The 13497-nt window shown below is 39.8% G+C and overlaps 1 protein-coding gene across 1 annotated transcript; it reads right to left on the reverse strand.

Moving 5' to 3' along the window:
• Positions 1–3385: 3385 nt before the first annotated feature.
• LOC133713164 (uncharacterized) lies at positions 3386–5670 on the reverse strand. The gene has a single exon (XM_062139279.1). The coding sequence runs from the start codon at positions 5361–5363 to the stop codon at positions 3750–3752; it is 1614 nt and encodes a 537-aa protein (XP_061995263.1). The 5' UTR covers positions 5364–5670; the 3' UTR covers positions 3386–3749.
• Positions 5671–13497: the final 7827 nt, after the last annotated feature.

Here is a 13497-nt window from a genome sequence, read left to right on the forward strand (position 1 = left end):
GGCATTCAAACAATAAACACCTAGCTACAAATAAAAATATTATCGATCAACCCTGTCCTTGTTAATAGGTTGAGGCCAAGTGCTGTGAAGTGGATCTCAAGTCTTTTTAGTTCCTGTCCTCCAGATGTTATTTGAGCTAGAGATGAAGATTGGATTAATTGATGCCATCGAGCTCGATCATTCAAGCTGTTTCTGCTGATCTCTATTTCGATTATTTAGCTTCGCAAGGCCGGTACATAATGTAGTAGATCGACTGATGAGAGTTTTTCGGTCAATTCTCTAATCCTGTTTAAAAGAACCCTAGCTTTGATCAGTAATCTAATCCAGAAATTACAACTAGTAAGCCAGTGATTATAAAACTAATGAAAACAGTAGTTCTGTCTGTGATGTATTTAAGATTAGATTGATAGGATTGAGGAAGATATGTTTTGGCAGTCAAAATCCTCCTTCAGAAAAGATGTCTCATGTTTAGATATCTTTTTTCTCCAAGTAGCATATTAATTATTTGATTAAATCACATTATTCTACAGGTTTAGGCCTTTTATAATCGATATTGACCAACTCTATCTAATATATATATTTTCTTTGGAGAAGACAATATTCGAACTTATTGAGTTTTCTTTATTCCCGTTCTTCTCAGTGCTCGATTAATATTAATTTACAGATAGCAAGGGGTTAACATTACAGAACTGCTCTTCATTGTGGAAAAAGAAATATTTATATATATAGAATGGTTTTATCTTTATGCGTACTTTAATCCAAATAAGACTATATATATCATTCTATAAAGATTCTCTTCACTAATTGGGGGACAAGCTAGTTATGAAAAGCATATATATTCACTATTTAGTGCTCAAGAAGGTGGTTCTATTCTCTTGATGATGGTCCTAGCTAATTGAGAATTGACACCCACAATTCTAAGTGGTTATGCACATCTGTGATATTTCCGATATATCTCTCGATATTTTCTTTTTTCGACGGACCGATATATGTTGGGGAGTAGATATCTTATCTTCTACCGTTTCTGCGAAATTTCTCTGACATCGTCAAATATCCCCGATATATTAGATATTTGCGATATATCTCCGATAAAGTGAAGAAATATCTGTAAAATTTAAGGTAAAAATTAAAAAAAAAACTCAGTAATACTCTAAATGAAAATCTGTGTGAAGAGAGATCTTTTAAAAACAAATCTGAGTGAGGAGAAATCCCCTCAAGGTGAATCTAGGTGAGTAGAAAATCCCCTCAAGGCGAATCTATGTGAGGAAAAAAATCCCCTCAAGGCGAATCTAGGTGAGGAGAAATACCCTCAAGGCGATTTTGGGTAAGAAGTAATTCTGTAAATGCAAATCTGTGTGAGAAGAGATTTGGTACTGTATAGTCTGTGACTATGCCTGTAACTCTGTATGTAGTTTATAACTCTGTAGTTGAATAATAAAAAGAAGATAAAGCCATAAATGTTCAATTATTCAAATGAGGCCAAATGACATTGCAGAAGGAAGTCAATGAACCATATATGGATGACATGATGAGAAGAGAGTGCAGATTGCAGAGTACGGAGTATTAAATTTTGGCTATGCATCTTGAAAAAGTGAGGAATAATGAAGTTACTGTGTAGTCTGCAGAGTACAAGTTGTAGAAACTGCAACTAATGCTGGAATCAACGTAGAGAGAGTCTTATCTGAAGAAGTTGTTAAAAACCCAGAAGATAATTTAGATAGTGATGATGCGTGGGTGGTACAACAACTCCAGATAGTTCTGATGATGGTAGAGGGTGGAAGCAGAACAGGTGGTGGAGGTGAAAGATATGAATATGGACAATATTCTGTGGATGGAGGATTCCAATTTACCTGTGAAGGTAATTTTGATCATACCATCCAAGATGAAGACCACGGAGTGAGAACAGCTGGTCATGGTGCTCAAGAGAAGACCCTATATGGGAGGAGGGCTAGAGGTGCAACTAATGATCAAAGTACCCCGTACCCCATCTGATGTTTCTTCAATTGACTTAAGTTTTGACTCTATTAGTTTAGGCACAAAGCGCAGTGGGATCTCAAATGAATCTCATGAAGGCAACAATCAATTTGGTTATGATGCTTATGGATATAATCAATATGGAGAAGTATATGATTAGTCATCCAGTTGGGTTCATCCTTATTATCCCCTTATAGGGGAAACAGTCGGCAGCTTTAAAGAGATCTATAACTATCATGTTTATCACTACAATTCGCACTATATGGGTCATATGTCTTGGTCTGATTATTGCATTTTCGTAGACCAGCGAGCGGCTTTTCAACCGTCTAGAGTCTCTTTTTGGATGTAGATGAAGTTGACATTCATATGTATTTATATGTAATTCTAAATTTCTAATAAATTGACTTTTTTCAAAAATGACATTTTGTTATCCTGTATCCCCGATATCTCCCTTTTTCAAAGTACCGATAGATATGAAGATACCAATATTTAAAACCTTGGTTATGCACACCAGTTCACTTTCTATGAATCAGAATATCACACTTGTTGGTAGAGATTTCTACAACTCCTGCTGGTTGTTTTGCACTTTTGTGTCACTAAAGCAAAAACCTAAGGCGTCAAATACCATTCAACCTAGCTGATAATAAGGCATGAACAAGACTAGCTTCTAAAAGAATAGTGTATATTTGACTATATATTCATACATTTTACATGTAGTTCCAATCCTTTGTATTTAGCTCTCCTGCTGGTTACTTGCTTCACAAGCGAAAATGAAGGCATGAAATACAAGAGGGACTTGCATAGCCCAGCAAAATGAAGTGGTGGAAGTTTTGCATTGGATAGGGTACGCTTGCCGGTCTCCCATCTGTAAGTGGGTTTAATAAGAAACCTTCAGCTGAAGGTTTTGAGTTACACTCAATGCTAACACCTTGTTATTTAGTAACATGATTATATTGCAATCGAGCAATTGACCATTCGCGAATAAAAACCAAAGGTTTAAATAGAACAAAAACCAAATAAGTCAGGAACCCCAAATCCAATACAGATATCTTTCTTAAATAGTACAAGATTTTTTGCAGTCAATTTCAGAATTTGAGCTCCATTGAAGATTTGAAGTTACAAGGAGAGGAACATAATCGCTAACATGCATCCTGCCCAATCTCAACATCTCTATTTATGAGGGGTGCTAGTTCTCCGATTTCGACTATTTCTTTTTACCTTAGTGATTTGTATACTATGGACAGATCTAGACACATTTGTACTAGCCATGGGGATTGATAGATTTGTTGGGATTGTTTTGCCTAAGAGAGGCAGTTCACTATCATATATCCAGAACCAAACCTGATACATGAATATTAAACCCAGAAACAAATAGATTGAGTTGCAATTTACACAACACATTACTGCTATCTGATTTATAATTGTTCATAATTTCATATTTATAAATGATACACTTCGATTTTTCACATCAATAATAACAAATTCCAAGTTTGAATTTGGGGGATCCTTTCTTCTATTGTTTTTGGGCTTCGATCAGTCGTCAGAAACTTAAGAAATTCAAAATTAAAAAAGAAAAGAAAAAAGAATTAAAGAATTAAGGGGAGAGAACCAAGACCAACTCGTTATGGCACGCCCTTTCGTAAAATGAACCACCTTCCCGCTTTACCAGTCCACCCAAACATTAATACACCCTTCCGCGCACATTAGCATTAACCCAATAAGGTTTACCCAAATAAAGAAAACGGAGAACGGACCCGACCCGGCCCAGCTCAAGTTCAAACATAGCTCAGATTCTCCGCAGATGGGCTCCGCCCGACCCGACCGCTACTCTTGCTGCCCCCCGCCTTCTTCCGATCCTTACCGGCGTCGCCGCCGCCGCACACGATGGAGCACTCCACGCCGCAGATGTTACTGAAGCACGAGAACAGCCCCGGGCCGCCGCCTCCTTCGGTGTGCCGCCGCGTGTGGTGCCCTTCGCTGCTGCTCGGAAAGCTCGAAAAATCGCCGCGGTCGTACACCGGCGGCAGCTCCGTCCGCCACCGCTCCAGCTTCGACTGTAGCCCCTCCACGCTCTCGTCCTCGTTCCAGGCCCCCACCACCACCGAGCTCTCGTTGTCCTGGTCCATCCTCTCCTTCGCGATCGCCGCCGCCACCTCCGACGGCGACGGCCCCAGCTCCGACTCCGTCAGGTACGGCGGCACTATCAGATTCGACTTCCGCGGCGTCACGTACTGGTCGTACGTCCCCATCTTGAACGGCGACTTCCCCGGAACCGAGGACCTCCGCCCAGGGGTATTTCCGTAACTCTCCACCGCGTACTTCGGCGACGGCTTCGATAGCGGCGACGCGGCCACGATGTCGTGTACGACCGCGGCTCTGTAGTTCCCGTTGTGCTTGGGCTTTCTCACCGGGTCGTCGGGTTCGGATCCGCTCGTCGGTTTCGGATCCCTACCGCCTCTCTTTGACGGGTCGCTGATGCTGATTTCGGAGACGCTGAGTATGGAACTTGGTTTTCCGTTTTTGTCCTTGGCCCCACCAACGTCGGAGACGCTGAGTATGGAACTTGGTTTTCCATTTTTACCCTTGGTCCGGCTTAATTCTGACGCGCTGACCACGGAGCTCGCTTTCCCTTTTCTACCCCTGCCTTTGATGATTTCTGAGCCGTTGATTAACGAGCTGGCCTTGGATCGGCCCTTCTTATTCTTTTGGCTGCTGACGTCGGACCCGCTGACCACCGAGCTCCCCCTGCTCTTTTTGTCCTTTTTCGTAAATTCCTTGGTCCGGACCTCCGACGCTAACATGGAGCTGCAGTCACTCTTGCTACGTCTCAGCTCCGCCTTCGAAAACGTTGACTGACTCCGGTGGGTTTGACTCCGCGGCGGGTCGTCCTCCCCCATTAACTGTTTATATCCCACGGCGGATGCGCTGAGCTGAGAATACAAAGGCATGCTGCGCATGGAGCTGTGAAGCAGCGCCACACCGATGTTCAATATCCCCTGTGGCCGGCCGGAGGGCCGCCGGACCTGGAGCGCCACGAAGCGCATGCCCAGCTGAGGATGGTGGTGGTGGGGCTTCACCGGAGTCGGGATGAGATTGCCGACGAGGACACGGATGGTGCCGACGTGGACGTCTTTGAACCAGTGGAGGGCGTAGATCTCGATCATCACGGCGGAGGTGTCCTCATGCAAGAAATCCTCGTCCACCCGGAACACGAACTTGTCGTTCCATGTAGGGTTGTTGTGGCCGTGCGTGTCCACCCGGGTCGACAGCTTGCGATCCGGGTGCACCCATGCAATGGCGTACGTCCGCATGGAACGTGATACCGGGGCAAGGTCTTGCGCCGAGATCACGTTCAGTTCCAGAAGTTGGAATGGGTTTAGGATCGACATTGTCTTGTTGTGTGTGGCCTCTTCAGGCCTCAATGAATTGAGATCGACGACAATAATAACCTAGGGGATCGATGAATGATTATATGATGTATATAATCTCAAAAAAGAGAGAAACTTAGCTGGTGGGTTGGTTAAATATTGATGTTCATATCAAAGCAAAAGGGTGGTAGTGGTTCCACTCGCCGTCCGTCGACCTTCCGAGAAGAGGACGACGAGAGGGGTGGGTAGGCATGAAGGTAAAGAGAGGGAATGAAGAAGCAAAAATGGTGGGAGGAGAGAGAAAAGTGAGCACTGCAAGGGTGTAATTTTTTTTGTTAAAACAGCTTGAAAACAGCGTTTCGTTGGTTATTTGAGAACGAGAGACTAAAATGGGTATCTGAGTTTGAGTTTTGACCACCCCCACAGTTAGTATTGTTAATTTTGGAAGGTGGTCGAGGAGGAGGAGGCTGTTAATAATTCATTTGGCATCTTCATTTGATTACATGTGTACATGTCATTGCCTTAAAATAGGGTTGTACGTGAAGCTAACAGTGATTTAATTTTTCGGTTCTAAAACTCACACTACTACATGGAAAAACAATCCAACACTATAACTTGAATTTGCAAGTTACAAGAATCACAACTGACACTAGCAACCAACATTGAAGCCAAATTTGTTGAAGCAATCAAACCCTGAAAAGAGGTATACAATTATAGACCTTAAACGAGTAAGAAACAAATTGCTATAAACAAATATAAAGGGAACTGATGACAATGCGTGGCTTACTGAAATATCAAAACCGTACTAATTAAACCATGTTAATACATATGTAAAACTAGTTTTTATTTTTTAATTTTTATTCAAATATGTAAAACTAGTTGAATATCAGTTAATATCAAGAGAAGATCCAAAATGATGTTGAAAGACATTACATAGAGTAGAGAGTGATACCTGATTTGGTGGGAGGACAATGAGCTAGTCTTTTAGAAATTTCGTGCTCGATGAGCATGCAAAAACCGAATTAGCAGAAGAATAAAAGTTGAATATATATAATGAAAACTATCTCTAGCATTTCAAAAATAAAAGGAATAAGTTGCAATGGAAAATCTTGATATTGATAACAGAAAGTGAGTATTAAACTTGACAGATGGTTGAGATCCAATATGTTATAAGTTCGTATGTAAATGATTACTCTTCTCTTCACGTTTTTGACATGAAGTATTAATTTCATTTTCAATACAAATAATATAAATGAGGATTAGGATCAAGGTATTACAAATGCGGTGAAGTCAACTCGAAGGTTCTTTCTAGCTAGGTTGCAAGGAACCATCAACCATGAGTCCATGACATAACTCAACAGTTGGTGCAAAATAAACAAAAGATACGAAATCAGACATCAGAAAAAAAGATTCAACAATAGAAAGAATATACTTGGATAGTTTTTTTTTTTTTCCTTTTTCCTGAACAAGAGTATTTGAACGGGGAGGCAACCCAACAACCCAAGGACATTATAAATCATCCGTGTCCTTCAAGAACCCAACCCACATCTGAGTCCAGCACCAATTATCAAGTGAGAGCAGTCAAACTCTGTAGGCCCAAGGTTTCTGCTTTGAAAGCCTGCAGACATATATCCGGCAATCAGGCTCGTGATGATGCAGACTCTCAGGAACCTGACACCTTCACCAGCATCACATGGGTCTTGTAGGACTCCGGTACTTAGCAACCTACTAACGAGAGAGACTTGTGAATGTTGGGGCTCGAACGTGGGTGGAGGTTCCACTCAAGCTAGTACCTTACCTTCTCTGCCAACCCTTGTTGGCATACACTTGGGGTAGTTTGCTTCTGATAGTATCGAAGCCTTTTAGGTTAAAATGCTACATCTATCAGTATAAAAAATGATAAAATTAGGACAATATCAATACTATATGAAATTAGAAGTGAGTTAGGCGGATTCAATTGCATAACATATGGTGGTTTCTTTTTTTTGGGGGGCTGAAACATATGGTGCTCTTGGATTTTTTTTATTTGTTATTTATTTAGAAGAAACGAGAACACTTCATTAAGCCGGATGACAATATTACAAAGACACCTGTTACAAAGTGGCCCAAAGAAAAACAGTTCTCTACTTTACGTACCCTCAAATACAAGGAATAAGAGCTGGGGAATTATGAACATTAAGGGCATATTTACTTACTTTGAATGAGAATGAATGATTACGGGGTAAAAACATTCATGCGTTTACTAACACATAAAGGAATCGGAATAATTCCGAATAAAAGAATTCCTGCGTTTACTAACATATGAAGGAATCAGAATGGATGTAGATCCCACCTCCTTATCAGGAATCGATTTCCGAATACTCAGAAATTTGATTACAAAGGGGGGAGATGGGTTTAGGAATCAATCATCCGGAATCAATACTGATTCTTTTCTTCTCTCATTCCACTTTTCTCCAATTCATGATTATTTTCCATTCCAATTAAGTAAACGTGCCATAAATTCGTAATTGGCCTTATAGTTATTCCTTGTAGTGGACCGTTTCCATTATTAAATAAAACCAAATAAATTAAAGGACCAATGCGCTCCCAATCCCAAGTTCAGCACCACAACCTAACCCTAGGGCACATGAAATCATCCATGCCGCCTTTCACTGATCTAAAACCACCACGAGGCTTTGAACCAACCTCACCGATCCCACCCGAAGAAAGCATAGCGGAATCAACAACCGCAAGAGTCTAACCCGCTCTCCACCACTATCACCGTCGTCGTCTGTTTGCACCCGGCCCCCTCACTTAAAAGAGCAAGGGCAGTTGCCAAGTACAGGGTGTGATCCACAACCGTTGACATTGTTACGAAGGCTATTTGCATATGAGGAAGAAAAAGAGAAAAGAATGGGTACGAGAAGGAGGAGAGGTAGAGAGAAGGAGAGGAACTGTAAAGAAACAAAGCAGGTAGTCAAACACGGCCATACTTAAAAGAGTCGAGAGTTTACTCTCGTATCAGACTCACTCACTCTGATGCTTTTGGATTTATGCTTAAAGTTGGGTTAATGCTCATACACCCCAAATTCCTGAATATACTTCTCATACACCCCAGTGTATTATTTTTCTTCCTCTTTACACAACTTTTTCTCATTTCTATTCCTACCAACCCATCTTATCAAAATTCGTACCAGTAGTACCCTTCTATACTATCTCTATCAGTCTGTTTGTTTGCTTTGATGTCTGTTTATTTTTCTTTTTAATCATTTTGTTGAAACGTGGTGGGCCCATAAGAATTATATTTGTTTAAATATATACAGATGTTGCAATCATCCTCTATTTCAAAGGTAAACAGTGCACTTTATTATCCAGAATTTCGATAGTTGACAGACTTGAGTTAAATGCTATCTGCAAAAACACTAGCAAGGAATTGAATCAGGAAAGAGAAAAATTGAGAAAATTGAAAGACTATAGAGAACGTCTTCCTAGGGAAACTCCCAATTATTGGGATATCCTCTATAGACTTCAAACAAGAATTTATAAACTAGAACAAGATATTGATAATCTTTTATATGTTCTAGAAGAGGAACAAAAACCTCTTGATTATTTGAGCATTGGTTAGATCCGCAAATCACTGGTATCAGAGCTTGTAAAATAGCTCAGCAGGGGAATCCCCAATGGGGACAATGTCTGATTTAATAATAGAGAGACTTAATTCTCTTTTAAAATCTTTTGATGAAAAATATCATATCCTGCAGAAAGAAATATCTAGATATCAAGAACATCTAGAAAAAATTCCTGTTATAATCCACCAATTAGAACAATTGAAAAACAAACTGGATTATATCAAAGATCTTCCAAAAACGGAAGAAGAAAAGCTAACGAGTGTTAGTAGAAAAATCAATGAACAGCAAAAAACGCTGGATTCTATGAAAAATATACTGAAGGACAAGAAAGTGCCTACAGTAAAACCAAAGAAGGCTAATGGATTCAAACCATTAGAAAGACCAGAAAAGAATCCTGTTCCAAACATGATTTTTCTGGATCCCTCAACTAGTTCTACTAGTATTCGGTATGAAAAGCCGAAGGAAACTCGAGATGTCAATATGATGAGCATCTTCGGAAAAAAGAAAGGAGTTCAACTCCTAAATGCTGAAGAATTTGAATACAATGAAATCGAGCATGAGGTAAAAAACGCCTCAATTCCAAAGCTAGATTTCAAACAAATTTACAAAAGGGGAACGTTTGACCTGATGGATAGCCATCATTTCAAATTACTTGAATTTACAACCCCCTCTACAACAGGAGAAACAGATCTACTACTGATCACTCCCTCTGAAGTTGCCCGAGCAAAAGCAAAAAATTATCAATTTATGCACATTGGAGCAGTCCAAGTAGGCATACAACTTTTAGCTCGAGAAGGTATAAACTGTTCAGTTCTATGTGTCTAACAAGACAATAGACTAACAGATTTTCAAGCTAGTCTTTTGGGAACTCTTTAAGCATCTCTGTGCAACCAAGTGGCATATTTCAACTGCTTCCCCAATTTCTCAACCAGCTTGAAAGATGCAGCTCACTGTCTAAGACTGAGAGTCAAGATAGATGGCATATCTATGAAAAATGATATGCAAGAATTGGCAATAGTATACAGGATATACTATAAACTGATGAGTACTACAGTAGAGCCAAAGACAAGGATATCAAACATCCCTGGTCTTACTACTGGATTCCTCACCAGTCAGAAGAACCATTCACAACAGATCCACAAGGTTACTTGGAATGAAGTAACGTTTCCTATTGAATGGAAATTATCTGGTCCGAAGCTACCAGCAGAAAGTGCAAAAGCGAAAATTTATGAAAGTAGAAAGACTGGAGAAATCAATCTAAATTTTGACAATAACAGAAAAAGTGATGTCTGTCCTGAAAATTTCAGGATAAACAAAAATCTTCTCAGAAGAAGTTACAACACTAGAGAAGCTAGTGTCAGTAAAAGCACTAAAGAACCATCAGAGTCCATATCCATCACTGAAGAAGAATTGGAAGCTGATCTAAGCAGACCAGCTAATATGTTTAGAGCACAAAAGCTCTATGATCTATATGAAGAAGCAGAATTTTGCGAAAATCCTGAAAGATTAGAAAAACTAATCGAAGAAATGAAAAACTTCAATCCAGGAAAGGAAAGAAAACTCCTTCCCTACCAAGATGTTGAAATGGAAGATGGAGATAGCTCCAAAACTTTCATCACCAGAGAAAAGGGAAAAGTAAAACTCCCTATACAGAAGGCCCCTACGGGCAGAAATGGAGAAAGAAATTCTCAAAGATTTGTCCCAGAGGACAAGATACCCAGAGTACCAATTTCCAACTATGGTATCTGGCTAGATCTAGACAAAGCTCTAGACAAGAGAAAAACTCTTGACCAATGGGTAGACAGCCTGATGATGGCATCTGCTCTGACCCTTGGAAAATTTGAAGCTCCTGATCTTCAGATGTACTTTGAAACTACCCTCACAGGAGTAGCCAAGAAGTATTACTATTCTTTCAAAGAAACAACCAGAGGAAAAGAATGGCTGGAAGAGATCAAAACTTCAAAATCTCCGTATGATTTTGCAGCACCACTGTATGATCAGTTCTGTGGAGATCTTGCAAATATGAGTGAAAAGGCTAGAGAAATGGCCAAATCAAATATCTATGCTCTCAAAATTTGTGACATGAGATATTTTGAAGAATACTTGAATGAATTCCAAGAATATTACTGTACAATTGGTGAACTAGAAAATACTGATCTAGTCAACCTGTTGCACAGGAAACTCCCTGAACCATGGAGAACAGCTGTGCGGGAAAGCATAGCAGAAAAACCAATTGAAAGATTTTCAGTTGGAGGAATTGCCGACAGAATCCGGCAACTATTGAAAGAACAATGCAAAGCCAATCTTAGAGCTAAGATGGCCAAGAAACAACTCAAAGGAGTTGAAAATTTCTGTTACGGAATACTGGATATGCCAACCAACTGGGGATGCCATGAAGCCAAGTTCCACAGAAAGAAGAAACGAAAGTATTACTCTAAAAAATTCAAAAAGAGTAATCAAAGAAAGAATTGGAAATTCAAGAAAAGTTCCAATTACAAGAAACAACAGGATGAAGATCCAAAAAAGAAATTCTTCAAGAAAAAGAAGAATACTCATCAACATAAACAGCCAAGCAAGAAAGCTTGCAGATGTTGGTTATGTAAAGCTGAAGGGCACTATGCCAATGAATGCCCGGAAAAGGGTAAAAGATCTTCTACTAAGGCTCTCTTTGAAGAATATGAGCATATAGTAGAATCAACAAATATGAAAGGCTATGAAATAGCCTATTCTGATGATGAAGAAGACGACAGGTCAGTATACTCTGCCTGGTCCGAAGAAGAAGATTCATCTGAGTCTGAGACAGATTCTGAAGTAGAGTACTTCGAATCCAGACAAATGAATGTTTTGAAAATCAAAAACTGGGAAGAAAGCAAGACAGAATCTTTAATGTCTTCTTATCAGGTGAACCCTGGTACATTCGTTTGTGACTACTGCTTTTGTCACGAAAAGAATGGTCTCCCCATGTTTTGTGAAGAGTCAAAAAAGACTTATCACAAAGAATGCTTCATAGCTGAAGCAAGAAGAAAAACCAAGAATGGTCTTGTCGGCCAACTGGTTGAACAAGAATATGAAGAATATTTCTCTGAGAAAAAAGAGAAAGAAGTAGAAACTTTGTTCCGGGAAACCATGGAACCTTCTTCCTCGAAAAAGGAAGACATCATCGAAGAAAAAATCGATGACAACTTTGAACTGGTTGAAATACCAGAAAATGTAGAACTGGTGAAACCACCAGAAACTGTTCATCTCTTAGAAAAGCAAGAAGCAGCTATAACAGTTACTGAAACATGGGATCTACTTGGCCAACCCTCTGGCAAGTTTGACTATAAAGTCAGATATGACCCTCCTTTATGGTTCAGTAATCCAAACTGCAAAGAGATGATTCCTACAGGCTGGGATGATACAAATTCGAGGAATTTTGATAAATCTCCCACTCAGGAATATGTTCCAGAAGAATGTAAACCATTCATTCCAAAGGAACAAGCTCAAGAAAATGAGCTTCAGCAATCGAAAGTCGTCTCTACAAGTAGATACAGCAACTACATAGAGATTGGACTAAAATTCCCTGATCACAAAAAATATCATCTACATGCCTTTGTAGATAATGGATCAGGATTTACAGTTGCAAAAAGATTTGCAATTCCAGAGAAACTCTGGAAAGAAGAAAAGAAAACAGCTACTGGTGTTACTTTTGATGGAAGCCATCTCACCATGAATAAAGTAGCGAAAAATGTTCATATCACCATTGGTGGAGGAACATTTACCATCCATAACGTCTGGCAATCTGAAGGCCAAGGCGCAGATTTCTTGTTGGGTAATGATTTCATTCTCCAACAGAGATTTATTCAGGATGAAGAAGCAATAGGCTTCAGAAAAGGAGAACGGGTGTTCTGGGCTGATAGGCTTATTCAAGCCAAAAGTATTGTAGGTCCAAACTTTACTACCCAATATCAGAGATCGCAACAGAATAGTGGTGATCTTACCCCCTACAAACCCAAATTTGAACCCATACTCCAAATCAAACAACAAGAAGAATTACTTGTTGAAGAATCTTCTGAAGAAGAAGAAGAAGCTAGTTTTCATGAAGAAGAAGAAGAAGCTAGTTTCATTCATGAGCATAACCTCAAGCACTTTCAGAATAAGCTTGAGTCTCAGAAAATTCCCACTCTTGAAAAAATCAAGAAGCTACTCGAGCAGAACATCGATGTAGACCCTCAGAAGTTCTGGGAAAAAGACCCAGTGGTCTGTGAATTAAGATTGCATGACATGAATGCCATTTGTCATGTCAAAGCCATTCCTCAATACAAAGGGGAAGACCAAAAAGAATTCAGAAAAGATATTGAAGATCTCCTGAACAAGAGATTAATTCAACCTTCCACTAGCCCTCATCATGCTCCAGCATTCTACGTGAGAAATCATGCAGAAAATCGAAGAGGAAAAGCTAGAATGGTGATTGACTACAGAGATGTCAACAAAAAGACTGTCAAAGAAGGTTATCAAATTGCTCAAGTAAGAGTACTGATCAACCAGCTTAGAGGAGCTAAAGTCTT

Source organism: Rosa rugosa, chromosome 5 (assembly GCF_958449725.1).
Source record: "Rosa rugosa chromosome 5, drRosRugo1.1, whole genome shotgun sequence".
In the NCBI taxonomy this organism is placed as follows: domain Eukaryota; kingdom Viridiplantae; phylum Streptophyta; class Magnoliopsida; order Rosales; family Rosaceae; genus Rosa; species Rosa rugosa.

Excerpts from the sequence above, each read along its gene's own strand:
- LOC133713164 (XM_062139279.1), bottom strand. The coding sequence starts at position 5,363 with ATGTCGATCCTAAACCCATTCCAACTTCTGGAACTGAACGTGATCTCG.